This window comes from Nyctereutes procyonoides, unplaced genomic scaffold (genome assembly GCF_905146905.1).
Source record: "Nyctereutes procyonoides isolate TBG_1078 unplaced genomic scaffold, NYPRO_anot_genome, whole genome shotgun sequence".
NCBI classification, from domain to species: domain Eukaryota; kingdom Metazoa; phylum Chordata; class Mammalia; order Carnivora; family Canidae; genus Nyctereutes; species Nyctereutes procyonoides.
Window position 1 is genome coordinate 11497167 of NW_026575043.1, and position 15890 is coordinate 11513056.

Genomic DNA, 15890 nt, shown 5'->3' on the forward strand with positions numbered 1-15890 from the left:
AAGCCCTCGTTCACAATGCCCCTGCAGGTTTTCTAAGCTATTATTATTTTTTTTAATTTTCGAATCTCAAATTCAGTTTGCCAACAGGCATCTCCTAACACCCGGAGCTCATCTCATCGGGTGCACTTCGGCGTTAGAGAGAAAGCCAGAGAGACCCCGGCCGGGGCTGGAAGGGGCACCCGAGCCTCCGACGGAGCGCGCGGCGCAGCTGGAAGCTGCCCCTTTCCCGCCCCTTTCCCGCCGCCGCCGCCGCCGCCGCCGGGGCCTACTGCGGCTGCGCAGGCCTGGGCGCGGCGGGGGCGGGGCGCGGCGGGAACGCGGAAGGCGCTGCGGCGGCGGCGGCGGCGCGGGGCGCGGACGGGGCGGGGGGCGGGGCCCGCCTTGAGTGAGCGGGGCGCGCGGGTGACAGGTGTGGGGCGGCCGACGGCGACCCGGGGCCGCGGCGGGGGCGGCCTGAAGCCTCAGGGGACGAGACGCGGCGGCGGCGGCGGCGATGCTGGAGACCCTGCGCGAGCGGCTGCTGAGCGTGCAGCAGGATTTCACCTCCGGGTGGGTATACGGGGGGGGGACACGGAAGGGACCCGGGGGCTGGGCCGGGCCCCCCGGACGCCGCCTCCGTCCTCCCTCCCTCCTCCCCGCGCCCCGGTCCCGTCGCGGCCGAGGAGAGGAGCGAACTTTCCGGCTCTGAGGAACTTAGGTCCCGGCCTGGCCGCGCCGCCCGGTGCGCGGGGGATGCCCGGGCCCCTGTCCCGGCGGCTGGGCGGCCGCGGGGGAGCGCGGGTCACGTGGCGGGCGGGCGCGCCCCCGACTTCCTGCGGCCCCGGAGCACCTGCCGGCGGGGCCCGGGCTCCTGCGGGGCGTGGGGGGGGCGGGGCGGGGGCCCGCGCGGACGGCCCCGCTCCCCCTCCCCGCCCCTCCTCACCCCCCCCTCCCCATCCTCACCCCCCACCCCTCCCCCGCCCCTCCCCCCTCCTCACCCCCCACCCCCCATCCCCCCCCGCCCCATCCCTCCTCACCCCCCACCCTCCCATCCCCCCCCTCCCATCCCCTCACCCCCCACCCCTCCCCATCCCCATCCCTCCTCACCCCCCACCCCTCCCCCACCCTCCCATCCCTCCTCACCCCCACCCCCACCCTCCTCACCCCACCCCTCCCTCCTCACCCCCACCCTCCCACCCCTCCCCCACCCCTCCCCATCCCCCTCCCCCTCACCCTCCTCCCCCCCCCTCCCACCCCTCCCTCCTCACCCCTCACCCCCGCCCCTCCCCACCCCTCCCCACCCCTCCCCATCCCTCCTCACCCCTCCCCATCCCTCTCTCTCTCTCTCTCTGCCCGGGGTTCGGCGCTTCGGTGGAGAAACTCTCGGGCCCGGCGAGCGGCCGAGCCCCAGCGACACTGCCGCACCTGCCGGCGGCCCCACGCTCGGCTTGGAATCACCCGGGGGTCGTGGGCGACCCGCATCCCCGGCTGCAGCCCGGGCCCGCGTAATCCGCCTGGGGCTGGAGCTCCTCCAGGAGGTCTGCAGCCCCCGCGCCCCGTCACCGCACCTCCTGGACTCCAGCGAGCCCGCAACTTGGGAACCGCAGGCGGAGCGATGCGAGCGCCGAGGGGTGGGCCTGGGGGTGGGGGTGGGGGTGGGGGTGGGGGTCTCACCTCTACCCCCGAGCGAGTGTGTTGTTTTGCAAGTTAGCTGCACGGTCTTGCCTCGGTTTCCACGACTGTACAGAGATGATAAAGATGGAACTTGCAGGGTTTGGAGGTGAGCGAATGAGCGCGTGAAATAACCCGCAGAACAGCAAGCGCGGTGTCCTCTGTTGTTACTACTTAGCGCTTAGTTCGTTTGCATTTTCTTATTCATTTCTTTAGAAAAAGTGTCCCCTTCATAAAGAGTCTGTTAGCTTGTCATACAAGTCCTTTGGAGAATTTTCTGAATAAGGACATCTCCGTCAAACATCAAAGGGCTTTTTTTTTTTTTTTTAGATTTTATTTATTTATTCATGAGAGAGACACAGAGAGGGAGAGACACAGGCAGAGGGAGAAGCAGGCTCCACGCAGGGAGCTCGGTGGGGGGTGGGGGTGGGGGATTCCATCCCAGGACCTGGGATCATGACCTGAGCCGAAGGCAGATGCTCAACCGCTGAGCCACCCAGGTGCCACTAGGGTTTTAAACTTTCAATGAGAAAGATGCTGGCTAAGATTTTATGGGACAGAAATGTTCACATGCATTGCCTTCTGAGGGCTGAGTATTTGGGGCAAATACTTGAGCACTTACCACGTGTAAATCATTTTTGATACTTTCAGTTTGGAGTTCTTAAGGATAATTCTAGATGCTCCGGGAGTGCTTCATTTATGGGTTGTACGGGTTGTTTTTTTGTTTTGTTTGCATGCTTGCAATTTTTTTTTTTCCATTTAAATTGAAAAAGGAACTTCTGGGCAGCTCGGGTGGCTCGGCAGTTTAGCCCTGCCTTCAGTCCAGGGCATGATCCTGCCCCCCCCCCCCCCACATCGAGTCCCACATAGGGCTCCCTGCATGGAGCCAGCTTCTCTCTCTGCCTGTGTCTCTGCCTCTCTCTCTCTCTCTCATGAATAAATAAATAAAATCTTTAAAAAAAAAAAAAGGAACTTCTTTTCAGGGTGTAAATTATGTAATTTGGGTGGTATACTGGAATGGTTTGCCTGGAGCATGAGACTAGTGGTATTAGGTAAACCCCCCCCCCCGTACACCCCTGTTATCATTACTTTCAACGAGTTGATGACTTAACAGCCTAGCTTCTGGTAGTTACTGTAACTCTAGGTTGTATGGGTGCTTCAGAAGCTGTTCATTCTCATGACTTTTGCTAAGGTTAAACTTAGCTAGGAATGTGAACTCTGGACTCAGACCATCATGGGAGATCTGGGTAACCTGAGTTTAGGGTTTAGTTAGGAAGGGGGTTAGAGGGATTAGAAAGGGGGTTTAGTTAGATCCCCTCGGTAAATAACTAATTGACAGCGTGGTAGACTGGAGCCACTTGGGGATTAGACATCCTGGGAGGGCTTGCATTCCATTTAGGCACTTGTTTGGCTTCCTCCTGGAGGGATCACGCTCAGCTGACTAGCTACTCCTCTCCATCCTGGTGGTCTGTTGTGCAGCTAACTGGCGGCTCGAAACTCTGCTACTCACTTTTGTCCAGTTCACAAATTCCTGTGTGACTCTTAACCAAGAAAGAATCCTCTTAATTCATTTTAGTAAACTCTTCCATATTCAGCTTGAGATCAACCTATTTTGAACATTTTGTCCTGATGAGGAAAGATGAAATTAAGCACAGCGTCTGTGTATGTTGCATGAGGGCAGGGAGGGATTCAGAGGTGAAAATGATATGGCCCTCACCTCCCAAAACTATCAAATTGTACCTGACATACCTTTAGAATACTTGGTTCTCGTGCCTATAGAAACTGGAGCAACTGGTTTCTGAAATACTTCAGGAGCTTCCAGTGTTGGGTTGCCCAGGGGAATCAGTAGAAGGAAGGCCTACTGGATCTCTGTGTCCCTCAGTGTTGCTCTTCACAGTCACCCAGAGCACCAGCATCTCCAAGCTTTTCTGCTCATTTTCAACTAATGAAAATTCACGCAACTGGACTTTCTTTTTTTAAAAATATTTTTATTTATTTATTCATAGAGACAGAGAGAGAGGCAGAGACACAGGCAGAGGGAGAAGCAGGCTCCATGCAGGGAACCCGATGTGGGACTAGATCCCGGATCTCCAGGATCACACCCTGGGCTATAGGCGGCGCTAAACCACTGTGCCACCGGGGCTGCCCGTAACTGGACTTTCAACACAGACTGATTTATTTATTTTTTGTAGTAAAAGAGGATTAGTTTGATAAGTTCCCCAAGAAAATGTCACATCAGTGATGAAAGCATGTCTGATGAACACGATGAATTTCCTTCCACTTTCCACTCAGAAAACATGCCTCTTAAGATCACTTAAGGACAGTGGCCAGAGATGCTGGTGGTGTAAGCGGAGGGGGACTCTTAAGTTCTCCATGGACCTGGGGTCTCCTTTATAAATTTTTTTGAACAATTTGAGAGAGAGCACAAGTGCATGAGGGGCTACAGAGGGAGAGGGACAAACAGACTTGCTGAGCAGGGAGCCCTGCTGAGATCATGACTTGAGCTGAAGGCAGGTGCTTAACAGGCTGAGCCACCCCGGTGTCCCTTTGTAAATTTTTATTCATTATAACAGTTATGTCAAAATTGAGATAAACCTGGAAATTATATCATCTGACATAAGTGGGTAGCTGGCTGGCCCAAAGGACACAGGAGTGAGGTTCTGGGCCTCACTCTTCTCCCCTCACCTAAGTGAGGCCTAATTTCACTTAACTTACTCAAAACTGTTGGAGCCTTTTGGGAAGTTGACATAGAACATGCACTTTTTAGGGACAGACTTGAACTCTGAGGGAAACTTTGGGATATACTGAATCACATACTTCAAATCCACTCTGGTCTTTGGTTTTTGTCCTTTTGAGCGGTTCAGACCAAAAGCCTCAGGAATGAAGCAATGAGGCATGCAAAGCCTGCAGGGAATTGAAAATCAGATTTACTGAAGGTTTATAGGCTGCCTGTCACCGACTGGTGTTTCCTGTTTGTAATGCTCCTGGGTCTTGTGGGTAGGGATAGAAAACTTGTATTGTTGCAACTAGTCAGTGGGTGTTTCTCCCCAGAGGCCACCACTGTCCCCAGCTTCACCCCTGCCCAGCAGACTCATTTCCTCTGCTGCCCTTCTTTAGTATCAAAACCTGCTCAAAGGAGAGGATCGAATAATCTAATTCATAGTATGGCAAAATGCCGACATTTTGCCTAAAATTTTGACCCTTCCATGATTACTCGCCTGTTTAATAAGCAGGAAAAAAAAACCCTCAATATTCAACCCGACTTAATAACTATTTACTGAGTTCCTACTAAGTGTCAGACACCAGATGCGCTCAGAAAGTGTCCTTTTTCATGGAAGCTTTTTTTTTCATTTTATTAAAACGCAAACAGATTTAAGAGGCTTCTCCCTCAGTTTCCTTTACTAATTGGTGTCTATATCTTGAGCTGGATCCTGGGGCTGCAGAGTCATGGGCAATGGAAAGGGAAGTAGAGGGAACTGAACAGTAAAGATACAGGTGATCTGTGTGTCTGTGAGCCCAGAGGGAGGCGTCCTTAATTCAGATGCATTTACAGAAGGCTTCAAAGAGGAGGTGGCTTCTGTACTGGGCCTCCAAGAATGAGGAGGGATTATAGCAGATTTGGGTGAGGACGTTTCCAAGACAAGCAGTTGTGGGAGCGGAAGCTGGAAGGGAAGTTTAGTGACTAAGAAGATCTTTAGTGCTTTGCTGAATGAATTCATTTATCAAATACTTAGCACTTTGTGACAAGTGCCGTTCTAGGAGCCAGGATGTAGCAGAGAACCCGGCGGGCAGCAAATAGAGTCCCTGGGTTCTTTCTAGTGGCAGGAAGCAGAAGACCTCGAAGGTCAAAAAAACTGTCACCAACAGTACAGCAGGTTAAGGGAGTTGTGGGGGGGATGAGGTGATTGCTACTTGATACAGAGAGGTCCTGGCTTATTTTTATGTTGACTGAGTCTTTGACGGTTTTTGTGGAGGTTAGCAGCATGAGCCTGCCTGTATTTCTGGAAGAAATTTGAGAGGCCGTGTGATGGGAGGGCTGGAGATGTGGAATAGGGACATTATTTGGGAGGCTCTAATTATGGGGCAGGGGAGAGATGATAAGACCGTGCTGGTGGTAGCCGTGTCACAAGGGAGTGGATGTGACAGGCGTGGGGTGGATTTGTAAACAGTGCGATGTAGGAAGGGAAAAAGGTGAAGTTAAGGATGTCGACTTTGAAGTATCTTAGATGTCATTTACAAACAAAAGCATTTCAGAATAGTTTTGAAAGAGAAGCAGGTGACAGTGAACTTGTTGTACGAGGTGAACTTATGGCTTGACCTCCAAGAAGCAGTTGGAAATACAGGAAACTCTCCGGAGACAGGTCAGAACCAGCGCGGTGTAGTTGTGGTTATTTAGGATAGAGGTAATCTAAATTCTTCTCCGTTTCCTGACTTTTTTCAACTTTGGTGTGACTCAGGTTCCACAGCTGAGGGTCATGTGTACTTTGTTACTTTGTTGTTTTTTAAAAAGATTTATTTATTTATTTTAGAGTACCAGTGAGCTAGCGAGTACAGGGCGAGAGGGAGAAGGAGAATCTCAAGCAGGCTCTGCACTCAGCAGGGCTCTAGCTCATGACCCTGAGATCATGATCTGAGCCGAAATCAAGAGTCAGATGCTTAACTGAGTGCCCCCCCCCACCCTGCACCCTGGTGCCCCGAGCCATGTGTACTTTTAAGTGTGAGGATGCTTTGTTTCCATGGTCTTGTTTTTAAAGAGAGGGAAAAAATGATAAACTTTCATGGAAAAGTACAATAAATGGGATTTGGATTTGTAAGCAGAATTTAAGGTCAGAACAGGGAGACATGAGCACGGTTAAAGGAATTGAACCTTAATGACAAAATATGCTCTTTAATATGTTTTTGTGGTGTTTACAACAGTCATCGTGAGCTTTCATAATAGCTGATGAGGTTAGCTGAGTAGGAAATTGAAGCGTAAATGATGCCATTAAGGTCACCCCGTGAGGTTGAGTCAGCTAGAGAAAGCACATTTTCTGCTTCTCATTCATTATAGTGCTCCGTGTTATCATTCTGTTTATCTGCTTCTTTTTAAACTTGTGGAGGCTGTTTTTGCTAATCACCTCCTTGTCTTAGGAGATTGTTCCATTTTAATATTTTCTCCAAGACGTAAAAAAATGTTGTCATTTTTTGTTGTGCTTGTATCAAATCAAGGTAAGTCTTTGGAACAATCTAAAAATAAACTGTTGAGGTGTTAGGACAAATTTAAGTTTTACGGTTTGAACTTCAATGTGTGTATTAGTTGATTTTGGTAGGTGATAACTGTCAGGTGCTCATCTGAGTCTAAATTGATACAGTCACACACACAGCAGTCCTAATGTCTTCCTGGGGTTGTGTGGGAAGAAGGCTGGGAACGGTGGGGAAGGAAGCCTTTTCCAGGAACTATTCACATAGTTTCTTAATTTTCTTGGTGGAGGTAATTCTTATACATTTGATGTGCATTAGCTGTGTTTACAGAATGCTGCCAAAGTCGTATTTGTAATTTTATTTAATTCCTGTGGCAAATCATTACGGTCAGTTTAATACCACCATTTTATGTTTGAGGAAACTGGGATATTACACCCAGATCAGTATTGCCTTCTTAGTGAGTCTTGACATTGTGGGATATTAAATGGCTTTTATTAGTGAGTTGTTTCCAGCACAGAATCACTGTGAGAAGTTTTAAGTAGAATTAGAACACAATAAAAACAGTATGCTACTTTTAGTTGAAATCCTAAGGGTTTGTTTTTGTTTTTGTTTATGTTTAAGATTTTATTAATTTACCCATGAGAAACAGAGAGATGCAGAGACACAGGCAGAGGGAGAAGCAGGCTCCATGCAGGGAGCCTGATGTAGGACCTGATCCTGGGTCTCCAGGATCAGGCCCTGGGCTGAAGGTTGCGCTAAACTGCTGAGCCCCCTGGGCTGCCCAAAATCCTAGATTTTGAAGATGTATTTCAGCAAGGAACTTTTTTTTTTTTTAAGATTTTTAAAATTTATTTATTCATAGAGACACACAAAGAGAGGCAGAGACACAGGCAGAGGGAGAAGCAGGCTCCATGCAGGGAGCCTGACATGGGACTTGATCCCGGGTCTCCAGGATCACACCCGGGGCTGCAGGCCGTGCTAAACTGCTGAGCCACCTGGGCTGCCCAACTTTTTGTTTTTTTTTTGTTACTTGTATACACACACACATACACCTGATCTTATTTTTGTTTTCCAACTCAAAGTAAGAATAATAGTCCTTGTGACCCATTCTATGTTGCTCTCCTCAACCTTCTTCACTGTTTCTCGCCTCCTTCCAGCTACTTTGCTTTCTCCATCGGTTTCTGTTCTGAATTTTGGCACACGGATGATTTATGTGGAGAAGGTGTGATGAGAAAAGATGAAGGGCTGGAAGGCTGCGTTTATTACAAAAGTGTTTTTGCAAAGCAAACATAAAAAATAGAATCACACAGCGAACCCCATATATTCATTATTCTGATTCAACAGTTGTCAACCATTGCCACATTTGCTTTGCCTCTCCCATAGGTATAAATCTCAGATCTATTATATCTCTACCTCAGTTTTCACTCCTAAAAAAAAATAGAGACTTTACTAAATGCAATGCCAACATCATACTTAACAGAATTAACACTGATTCTTTGATATTATCAGTTATCTAGTCCATAATCAAATTTCCTGGTTCCTAGAAATGTCTTTTTACAGTTGATTTGTTCAAATCCAGATCAAATACGTTCCACACATTACATTTGGTTAAGGACCAAACTGAAAGCAGATGGTTATTAAGGAGCTGCATGGAGAAGCTCTCATTGACTGACCTTTCCAACAATTTTATTTTTAGCTGCCTCTGACATTCCTTCTTGCTCTTTTATTCTGAACTAATTTCTTCTTTTTTGGGGACGAGTTGTGGAGGAGCACACCAGATTTTATATATTACAATTGAGAAAGTAAAAGTTTATTTCAGAAATAAGTATTTGATGGGGCACCAGGGTGGCTCAGTTGGTTGAGTGTCTGCCTTCATCTCAGGTCGTGAACCCCAGGGTCCCAGTACAAGTGCCCCACATCGGGCTCCCTGCTCAGCGGAGAGCGGGCTTCTCCCTCTCCTCTGCCTCTCTCCCGGTTCATGCTCCCACTTTTGCTCATTCTCTCTCAAATAAATAAATAAAATCTTAAAAAAAAAAAGTATTTAAAATACTAACCTCCATATTTGGCAGACCATATAATAAGAATGGTCCATAAAGAATCTTAACAGTTCCCTTGCAGTATCCTTGTACACGTAACTATATGGAATTGCCCTGAGTCACTAAAAATAATACTAAAATCAGTTTGAGTGTAATGTACTGCTGGGTATAACCAACCTAGTATAATTCTACCTGGATGTTACAACTAAGGGCCTTTCTCGAGTTTTGGAGTGGAAGTGATAGAGCCTGATTGTTGAAATAACTTTTCCTAGTTGTTGTGTACTCTTAATTTAGACCAGATTTACTAGTTGCCAAGGTGAAGCTTGGAAATTTATATCGTTTCTCTAGGACAGTTAAGACTCTGTTAATACAACTCCCTTGACTCATCTGGAGAGATACACAAATGGGTTTTGTATTAAAGAAATTTCAGAGTCTTTTGAACAATGCAGAGAAGTTTATCACATTAGTATTTTTGTTTTTAAAAAACAACAGAGTAATGTAAATAAAGATTTTTGTATGAAACTGTCATTCCAGTTTTTTTTTTTTTTTTTTTTTTTTTTTTTATAAAAAGTCTCTTTTTGGTAGTGAGCCAGGCATTATGCACAAAAAAGATGGAGTCCTCTGCCCAGGCTTGCACATAGAGGTGCAGGCTTGGGGATGTTCAAGGAGAGTCAGCTGGTATTTTAGGCAGTTTCTGGCTGATAGCAGTCAAGCACCTTAAGGAAGGGCCCCCTATTTCTCCTTTTATCAAAGGCTTGTTAGAGGCAGTGGTGGTACAGTGGCCTATGTTTCAGATGCTATTTGGAAATGAAGATTTGTTAAAGTAACCATGTGAAGAACATTTACAGCGATATCATATTTTACATGATAATGTCTCACAATATAGCACTCACTTTTTTGGCAACTTCTTATAATAGACTACCATATAATTAATTGGTACAGAGTCGACAGCCAAAAGAAAGTGAAAATGGGCCAGTGAAGTAAAAATAGATTAAACAAATCTATGAACTTCATATGATATATATAGTGGAGCCTATTTAATTTTATTTTTCTGTGTATCTCTAGGCCATTTCTCTGTTTTCTAGCCCAGTAATTTTAAAAAGCCAATAATAGGGAGTAGGCTGCTGTAGTTAAGTAGCTAGAAGCAGTAAGTTATCCCTGATAATCAAAACACCAGTGGTGTGGAGATGGGGAATTTAAATTTAGAAAAGAATAGAAACAGGATCCCAAACAAACTCAGGTGACCATAGATTGATTTCAAGTTGGTAAATGAAAAGACATTCCTAGCTCAAAACGTCTGAGGAGATGATTATTTGGCCACAAAATTTAATCAGTGGTATTATTCATAAGAATGACCTGGAGTGAGCAGAAAATGTTCGATAGAATATAGCAAGTCCTCTTTAATGAAAAAGGTTTGTGATATATTTTAAGAAGCTTTTGATCAGTGCTAAAATTTCACAAAACGTTGGTACTTAAAGAGCCTTGAGTGCCTGCTATCATTCCTATTTAATAAAATGTGGTGCTTAGATGTCTTTGTTATCTACCAAATTCACCTGTATGGACCACTTCTTTTTCTAATGATGCCAGGTAAATGACATTTCTCTAGTCCAATCTGATTTAGGAATTGTTTCTAAGGGATTGAGGCAAGAAAAAATATAAAGATGTTTTCTACAAATGTTTGGGGTGTCTGATGTACAGTAAACACTCAAATACTTGTCTGGAGAGGTGCTCAATTCTTGCTAAAATAATTAGCCCATCCAATCTAAAATTTTAAGAACTGTGGAATTCATGATTGGAAAAAATCTCTTAAGCTGTAAAAATATGATATTTTATACTTGTTGAATTATAGGCTGAAGACTTTAAGTGACAAGTCAAGAGAAGCTAAAGTAAAAAGCAAACCAAGGTAAGCCTGTGCTAAGATTTAATTTACTGTGACTTAAATTTTATACAGCTTTCGGCTCTAGTTATAAAAGTACGGTTACTTTAGTGGATTTTACATCTGTTGAGTGCATTGACAACAAAACAATCTGATTATTTCTAAATTGTGTAACACTGGAAGATTTTCTGATAAAATTGTGAAATGGCTGAAGACATGGTGAGGTGTAGTTTTTTTCTAGGACAACCAGTGGTTATTATTTGATCACAGTTAATCATTTTGTATATTAAGCACAGAGTAAAAGTCCTGCATTATTGAGAAGCAGATTAATAATGAAATAATACTTGGCGAGTGAGCCTGTGAAGCTGTGTTACATGTTTTATATAAAAACACCAGTGGTCGTTGTACAACTTTTTCTTTTCTTTCTTTTTTTAAAGTAAAGCACGACCAAATTTCACTTTAAGCCTAGAGATTATGAGTTTTTTTAAAAAAATATATTTTATTTATTTATTCATGACAGAGAGAGAGAGAGAGAAAGGCAGAGACACAGGCAGAGGGAGAAGCAGGCCTCATGTAGGGATCCTGGGTCTCTCCAGGATCACACCCTGGCTGAAGGCGGCGCGGCGGCGCTAAACTGCTGGGCCACCGGGGTTGCCCGGGATTATGAGTTTTTAAAAACAATTCTTATTATCTAGCATTTTATCAAGGTATTCATCGTATTAAGTGCTAAAAATAATCTATAAGGCAGAGTGATGGATGACAGTAGTTTGCAGTATTTTCGTTGTGAAATAAAATAAGACATTTCTCTAAAAGTTTAGGTAAATTGTCATTAGTAACTTAAAAGTATTCCACATTACAACTGACAGTGTCAAAATTCTCATATGTATTTTTTTTTTAAGTTGGCCTAAATTGGAAGCAATTTTAATAAAATAAGTTTCTGTTTTTGTTTTTTGGCAGGACTGTTCCATGTTTGCCAAAGTACTCTGCTGGTCTAGAATTACTTAGCAGGTAAACGTTTGCATTTAAATAAAAAATTATGCTTCTGACTATTGTCTAAAAAATTTTTATACTTTTATAGATAGAAACCTTAAAACAACTAAATTTTACCTAAACATAGTGACTAGAAATGATTAACTTCTTCATTTTCCTGAGGGGTTTTTACATTTCATTGATGAATGCAAAGGCTATTCATATTCAGACTTTGAGCAGATTGATCACTCTTGTATTTGCTAGTCAATACTTTATTATGTGAATTTATGTTTATGGTTTTTCTGTTGCAAGAAAATTGATTTTGGATTTAAGTCTTTAAATTCTCTTTGATTTTTAATTTTATACTGTTTTTTCTCTACTCCCCTCCTATTGGCATGCAGATCAATATTAAAATACATGATTTTCTTACATATGGCACCAAAAGCATAAGAAACAAAAGAAAAAAATATAGATAAATTGGACTTTATCAAAATTAAAAACCTCTGTATTTCATAGAACCCATCAAGAAAGTGAAACAGCAATCCACAGAATAGGAGAAAATATTTGCAAATCATTTACCTGCTGAGGGACTTGAATCTAAAATATATAAAGAACTTCTATAACTCAACAAAGAAAGACAGCCCAATGAAGAATAGGCAAAGGATTTGAATAGATATTTCTCTAAAGAAGATATAAATAGCCAATAGTCAGATGAAAAGATGTTCACCATTTGTGGATGCTAATCAAGACCACAATTGAGATACCACTTCACATCCACTAGCATGGCAGTGATCAAAAAGACAGAAATAACAAGCATTGTTGAGGACGGGGAGAAATAGAGCCTTTTGCACACTGCTGGTAGGAATGTAAAATGGTGCAGCTGCTGTGGAAAACAGTTTGATAGTTTCTTAAAAAATTAAACATAGACCATGTGACCTGGCAGTTTCACACCAAGAGAATTGAAAACTTATGTCCACATAGAAACTTATGCACAAATGTGCATAGCAGTTTATCCATAAAGCAGAATTATTCATAATGGCCAAAAAGTGGAAACAACACAAATATTCATCTACCAATGAGCATGTATTTTAGCGGCGGAAAGGAACAGAGTGCTGGGACATATTGTTCTTCATGTAGATGAAACCTAAAAACCAACACAAAGGTTATGTATTACATGATTCCTTTTACGTGAAATGTCCAGAATAGGCAAGTCCCTAGAGACAGATTAGTGGTTGCCAAGGATTGAGAGGGGAATGGGTATGGGTTTCTGTTTGGGGTGATGGAAATGATTTGGAATTAGATAGTAGTGATAGTTGTCCAACTCTGTGAGTGTACTAAAAACTGCTGAATTGTACACTTTAAAAGGGTGTGAATTACCTCAATATAGCTGTTATAAAAATATATAGTTTAAGTATATGTTATATATGCTTCTGAAGTTAATAATATGTTCATTCTCCTGAGCTGCATTTGTGATGACAAAGTCACCTATGCCTACATTTTACTTTTTCTTTTTTAGCTCTTTACTGGATTTCTTTTTATGGTTGCTAAATCTAGAGATATTTTTTCTTGTTTGTAATGGAAAGTACTTAATTTGATACCGATTTCCTGCTTGGTTTTGTTGAGTGAAGAGCATAAGTGAACATGAAAGAAGGTATATAGTAAAAATCGGTGGTGTACTGTTTACATTTTATCTCTTAAATAAATCTAGTGATTTAGTTGAATGAACTTCATTGAAAGATTTATATTAGATGTGTAGACTTTCACGTATGGTAGTTTTTTGAGACAGGATGCCTTGTGGGACTTGACATGAAAATTTACAACCATAGGAAGATGTCCATAGTATGTCCATTCATTGCCTTGGAACACTGTTTTTTCTTTTTGGAACTAATAGCAAGTGGAGGAAAGACCATTTTAAATACCAGATCTCTATATTATAATTTTTTTAATTGTTAAAAATTGTGATAAAATACCCATAACATGAAATTTACCATCTTAACCATTTTTAGGTGCAATTTAGTAGTGTTAAATACATTCATGTTGTTATGCATTCAGTCTCCAAAATTTCATCTTGCAAAAATGAAACTCTGTACCTATTAAACAACAACTTCTTCCCTACCTCTGGTGAACATCATTTCATTTTCTCTTTCTGTGAATTTGATTAGTCTAGGTGCCGCATATAAGTGAACTCAGATAGTATTTGTCTTTTTGTGACTGGCTTGTTTCACTTAGCATACTTTTTAAATTCTAATGTAAACTTTTCTGTCCAAGCATATGTCAGAATTTTCTTTTTAAGGCTGATGAATGTTCCATTATAACTATCTACCACATTTTCCTTATCCTTTCATCTATCAGTGAATGCTTAGGTTGCTTCCACCTTTTGGCTTTTGTGAGTGATGCTACTGTGAACATGAGTGTGCAAACCTCTCTTCAGGACTCTTCTTTCAAATTTTTTGGATATGTACTCAGAATTGCTGGATCATATGATCATTATATTTTTAATTTTTTGAAGAACCCCTGTAGTATTTTACAGAGCAGCCACACCATTTTACATTCCCACCAACAGTGCGTGGCGATTCCCATTTATCCATATCCTCACCAAAAGGCTTTTTTTTTAAATAGCCATTCTAACTGATTTGAAGTAGTATCTCATTGTGGTTTTGATTTGTATTTCCTTAATTACTGATGGTGGTGAGCATCTTTGCATTTCCTTTTATATATCTTTTTTAGAAAGAAGTCCTTTGCCCATTTTTGGATAGGGTAATTTTTTGTTGTTGTTGACTATCCTTTTCCCATTGCATGGTCTTGGCACCCTTGTTGAAAATTATTTGACCATGTATGTGAGTATTTATTCTTGGGCTATTTGATTGGTCCATATATCTGCTTTTATTATAATAGCACACTGTTTTGATTATGATAGCTTTTTAGTAAGTTTTATTTTTTTTATTTTTTTATTTATTTATGATAGTCACAGAGAGAGAGAGAGAGAGAGAGAGAGAGAGAGAGAGGCAGAGACACAGGCAGAGGGAGAAGCAGGCTCCATGCACCGGGAGCCCGATGTGGGATTCGATCCTGGGTCTCCAGGATCACGCCCTGGGCCAAAGGCAGGCGCCAAACCGCTGTGCCACCCAGGGATCCCCTTTTAGTAAGTTTTAAAATCAGAAAGTCTGAGTCCTCCAACTTTGTTTTTATCAGGGTGGTTTTGGCTATTCAGGGTCTCTTGAGATTTCCATATGAATTTTAGGATGGATTTTTCTTCTACAAAAAATGCCATTGGAATTTTGCCTAATTGCTCTGGCTAGATCTTCTAGTACTGTGTTGAATAGAATTAGCAGAGGCAGGCATCTTTGTCTTGTTTCTGATTCTTAGAGAAGTATGATGTTGGCTGTGGGTTTTTCATATGTAGTTTTTATTATGTTGACATCATTTACTTTTTTTAAAAAAAGATTTTATTTATTCATGAGAGACAGAGGGAGAGAGAGACAGAGAGGCAGAGGCATAGGCAGAGGGAGAAGCAGGCTCCAAGCAGGGAGCCTGATGTGGGACTCAATCCCAGGACCTCGGGATCACGCCCTGGGCCGAAGGCAGGCGCTAAACCACTGAGCCACCCAGGCATCCCAACATAATTTCCTTTTATTCCTTGTTTTTTGAGTTTTTATCATAAGAGTGTGTTGACTTTTGTTATGCTTTTTCAGCATCATTTGAAATTATATATTTTTCCCCTTCATTTTGATAATGTGGCATTTTACATTGATTGGTTTTCATATCTAAAACCAATATTGAATTGTAGGGAAAAAATTCCAATAGGTCATGGTATATAATCCTTTCAATATGCTGCTGAATTCAGTTTGCTAGTATTTTATTGAGGATATTTACATGAGTGTTCATAAAGGATATTGATTTGTAGTTTCTTGTAGTGTCTTTGGCTTATGTATCAGGGCAGTGCTGGCCTAGAATGAATTAGGGAGTATTCCTTCCTCTTCAGTTTTTTGGAAGAGTTTGAGATGGTTGTTTTTTGTTTTTGTTTTTTTTTTTTTTTTTTTTTTTTAATGTTTGGCAGAATCCATCAGTGAAGCCATCAGGATCCAGGCTTTTCTTTTTGGGGGAGGTTTTTTTTTTTTTTTTTAAAGATTTTTATTCATTCATGAGAGACACGGGGAGAGAGAGAGAGAGAGAGAGAG

General features: G+C 42.7%; 1 protein-coding gene across 2 annotated transcripts in view; it reads left to right on the forward strand.

Annotated features, from left to right (window-relative positions):
- Positions 1-395: 395 nt before the first annotated feature.
- DTNBP1 (dystrobrevin binding protein 1) overlaps positions 396-15890 on the forward strand; it is a 127842-nt gene continuing 112347 nt past the window's right edge. The window contains exons 1-3 of one of the 2 annotated variants that reach the window (XM_055322926.1): positions 396-549; positions 10717-10770; positions 11701-11751. In XM_055322926.1, the coding sequence (XP_055178901.1) occupies positions 494-549; positions 10717-10770; positions 11701-11751 (161 nt within the window). In that variant the 5' untranslated portion in view covers positions 396-493. Of the gene's footprint in view, positions 550-1650; positions 1760-10716; positions 10771-11700; positions 11752-15890 lie in introns of those variants that run through there. The other variant, XM_055322927.1, reaches the window with a different exon arrangement.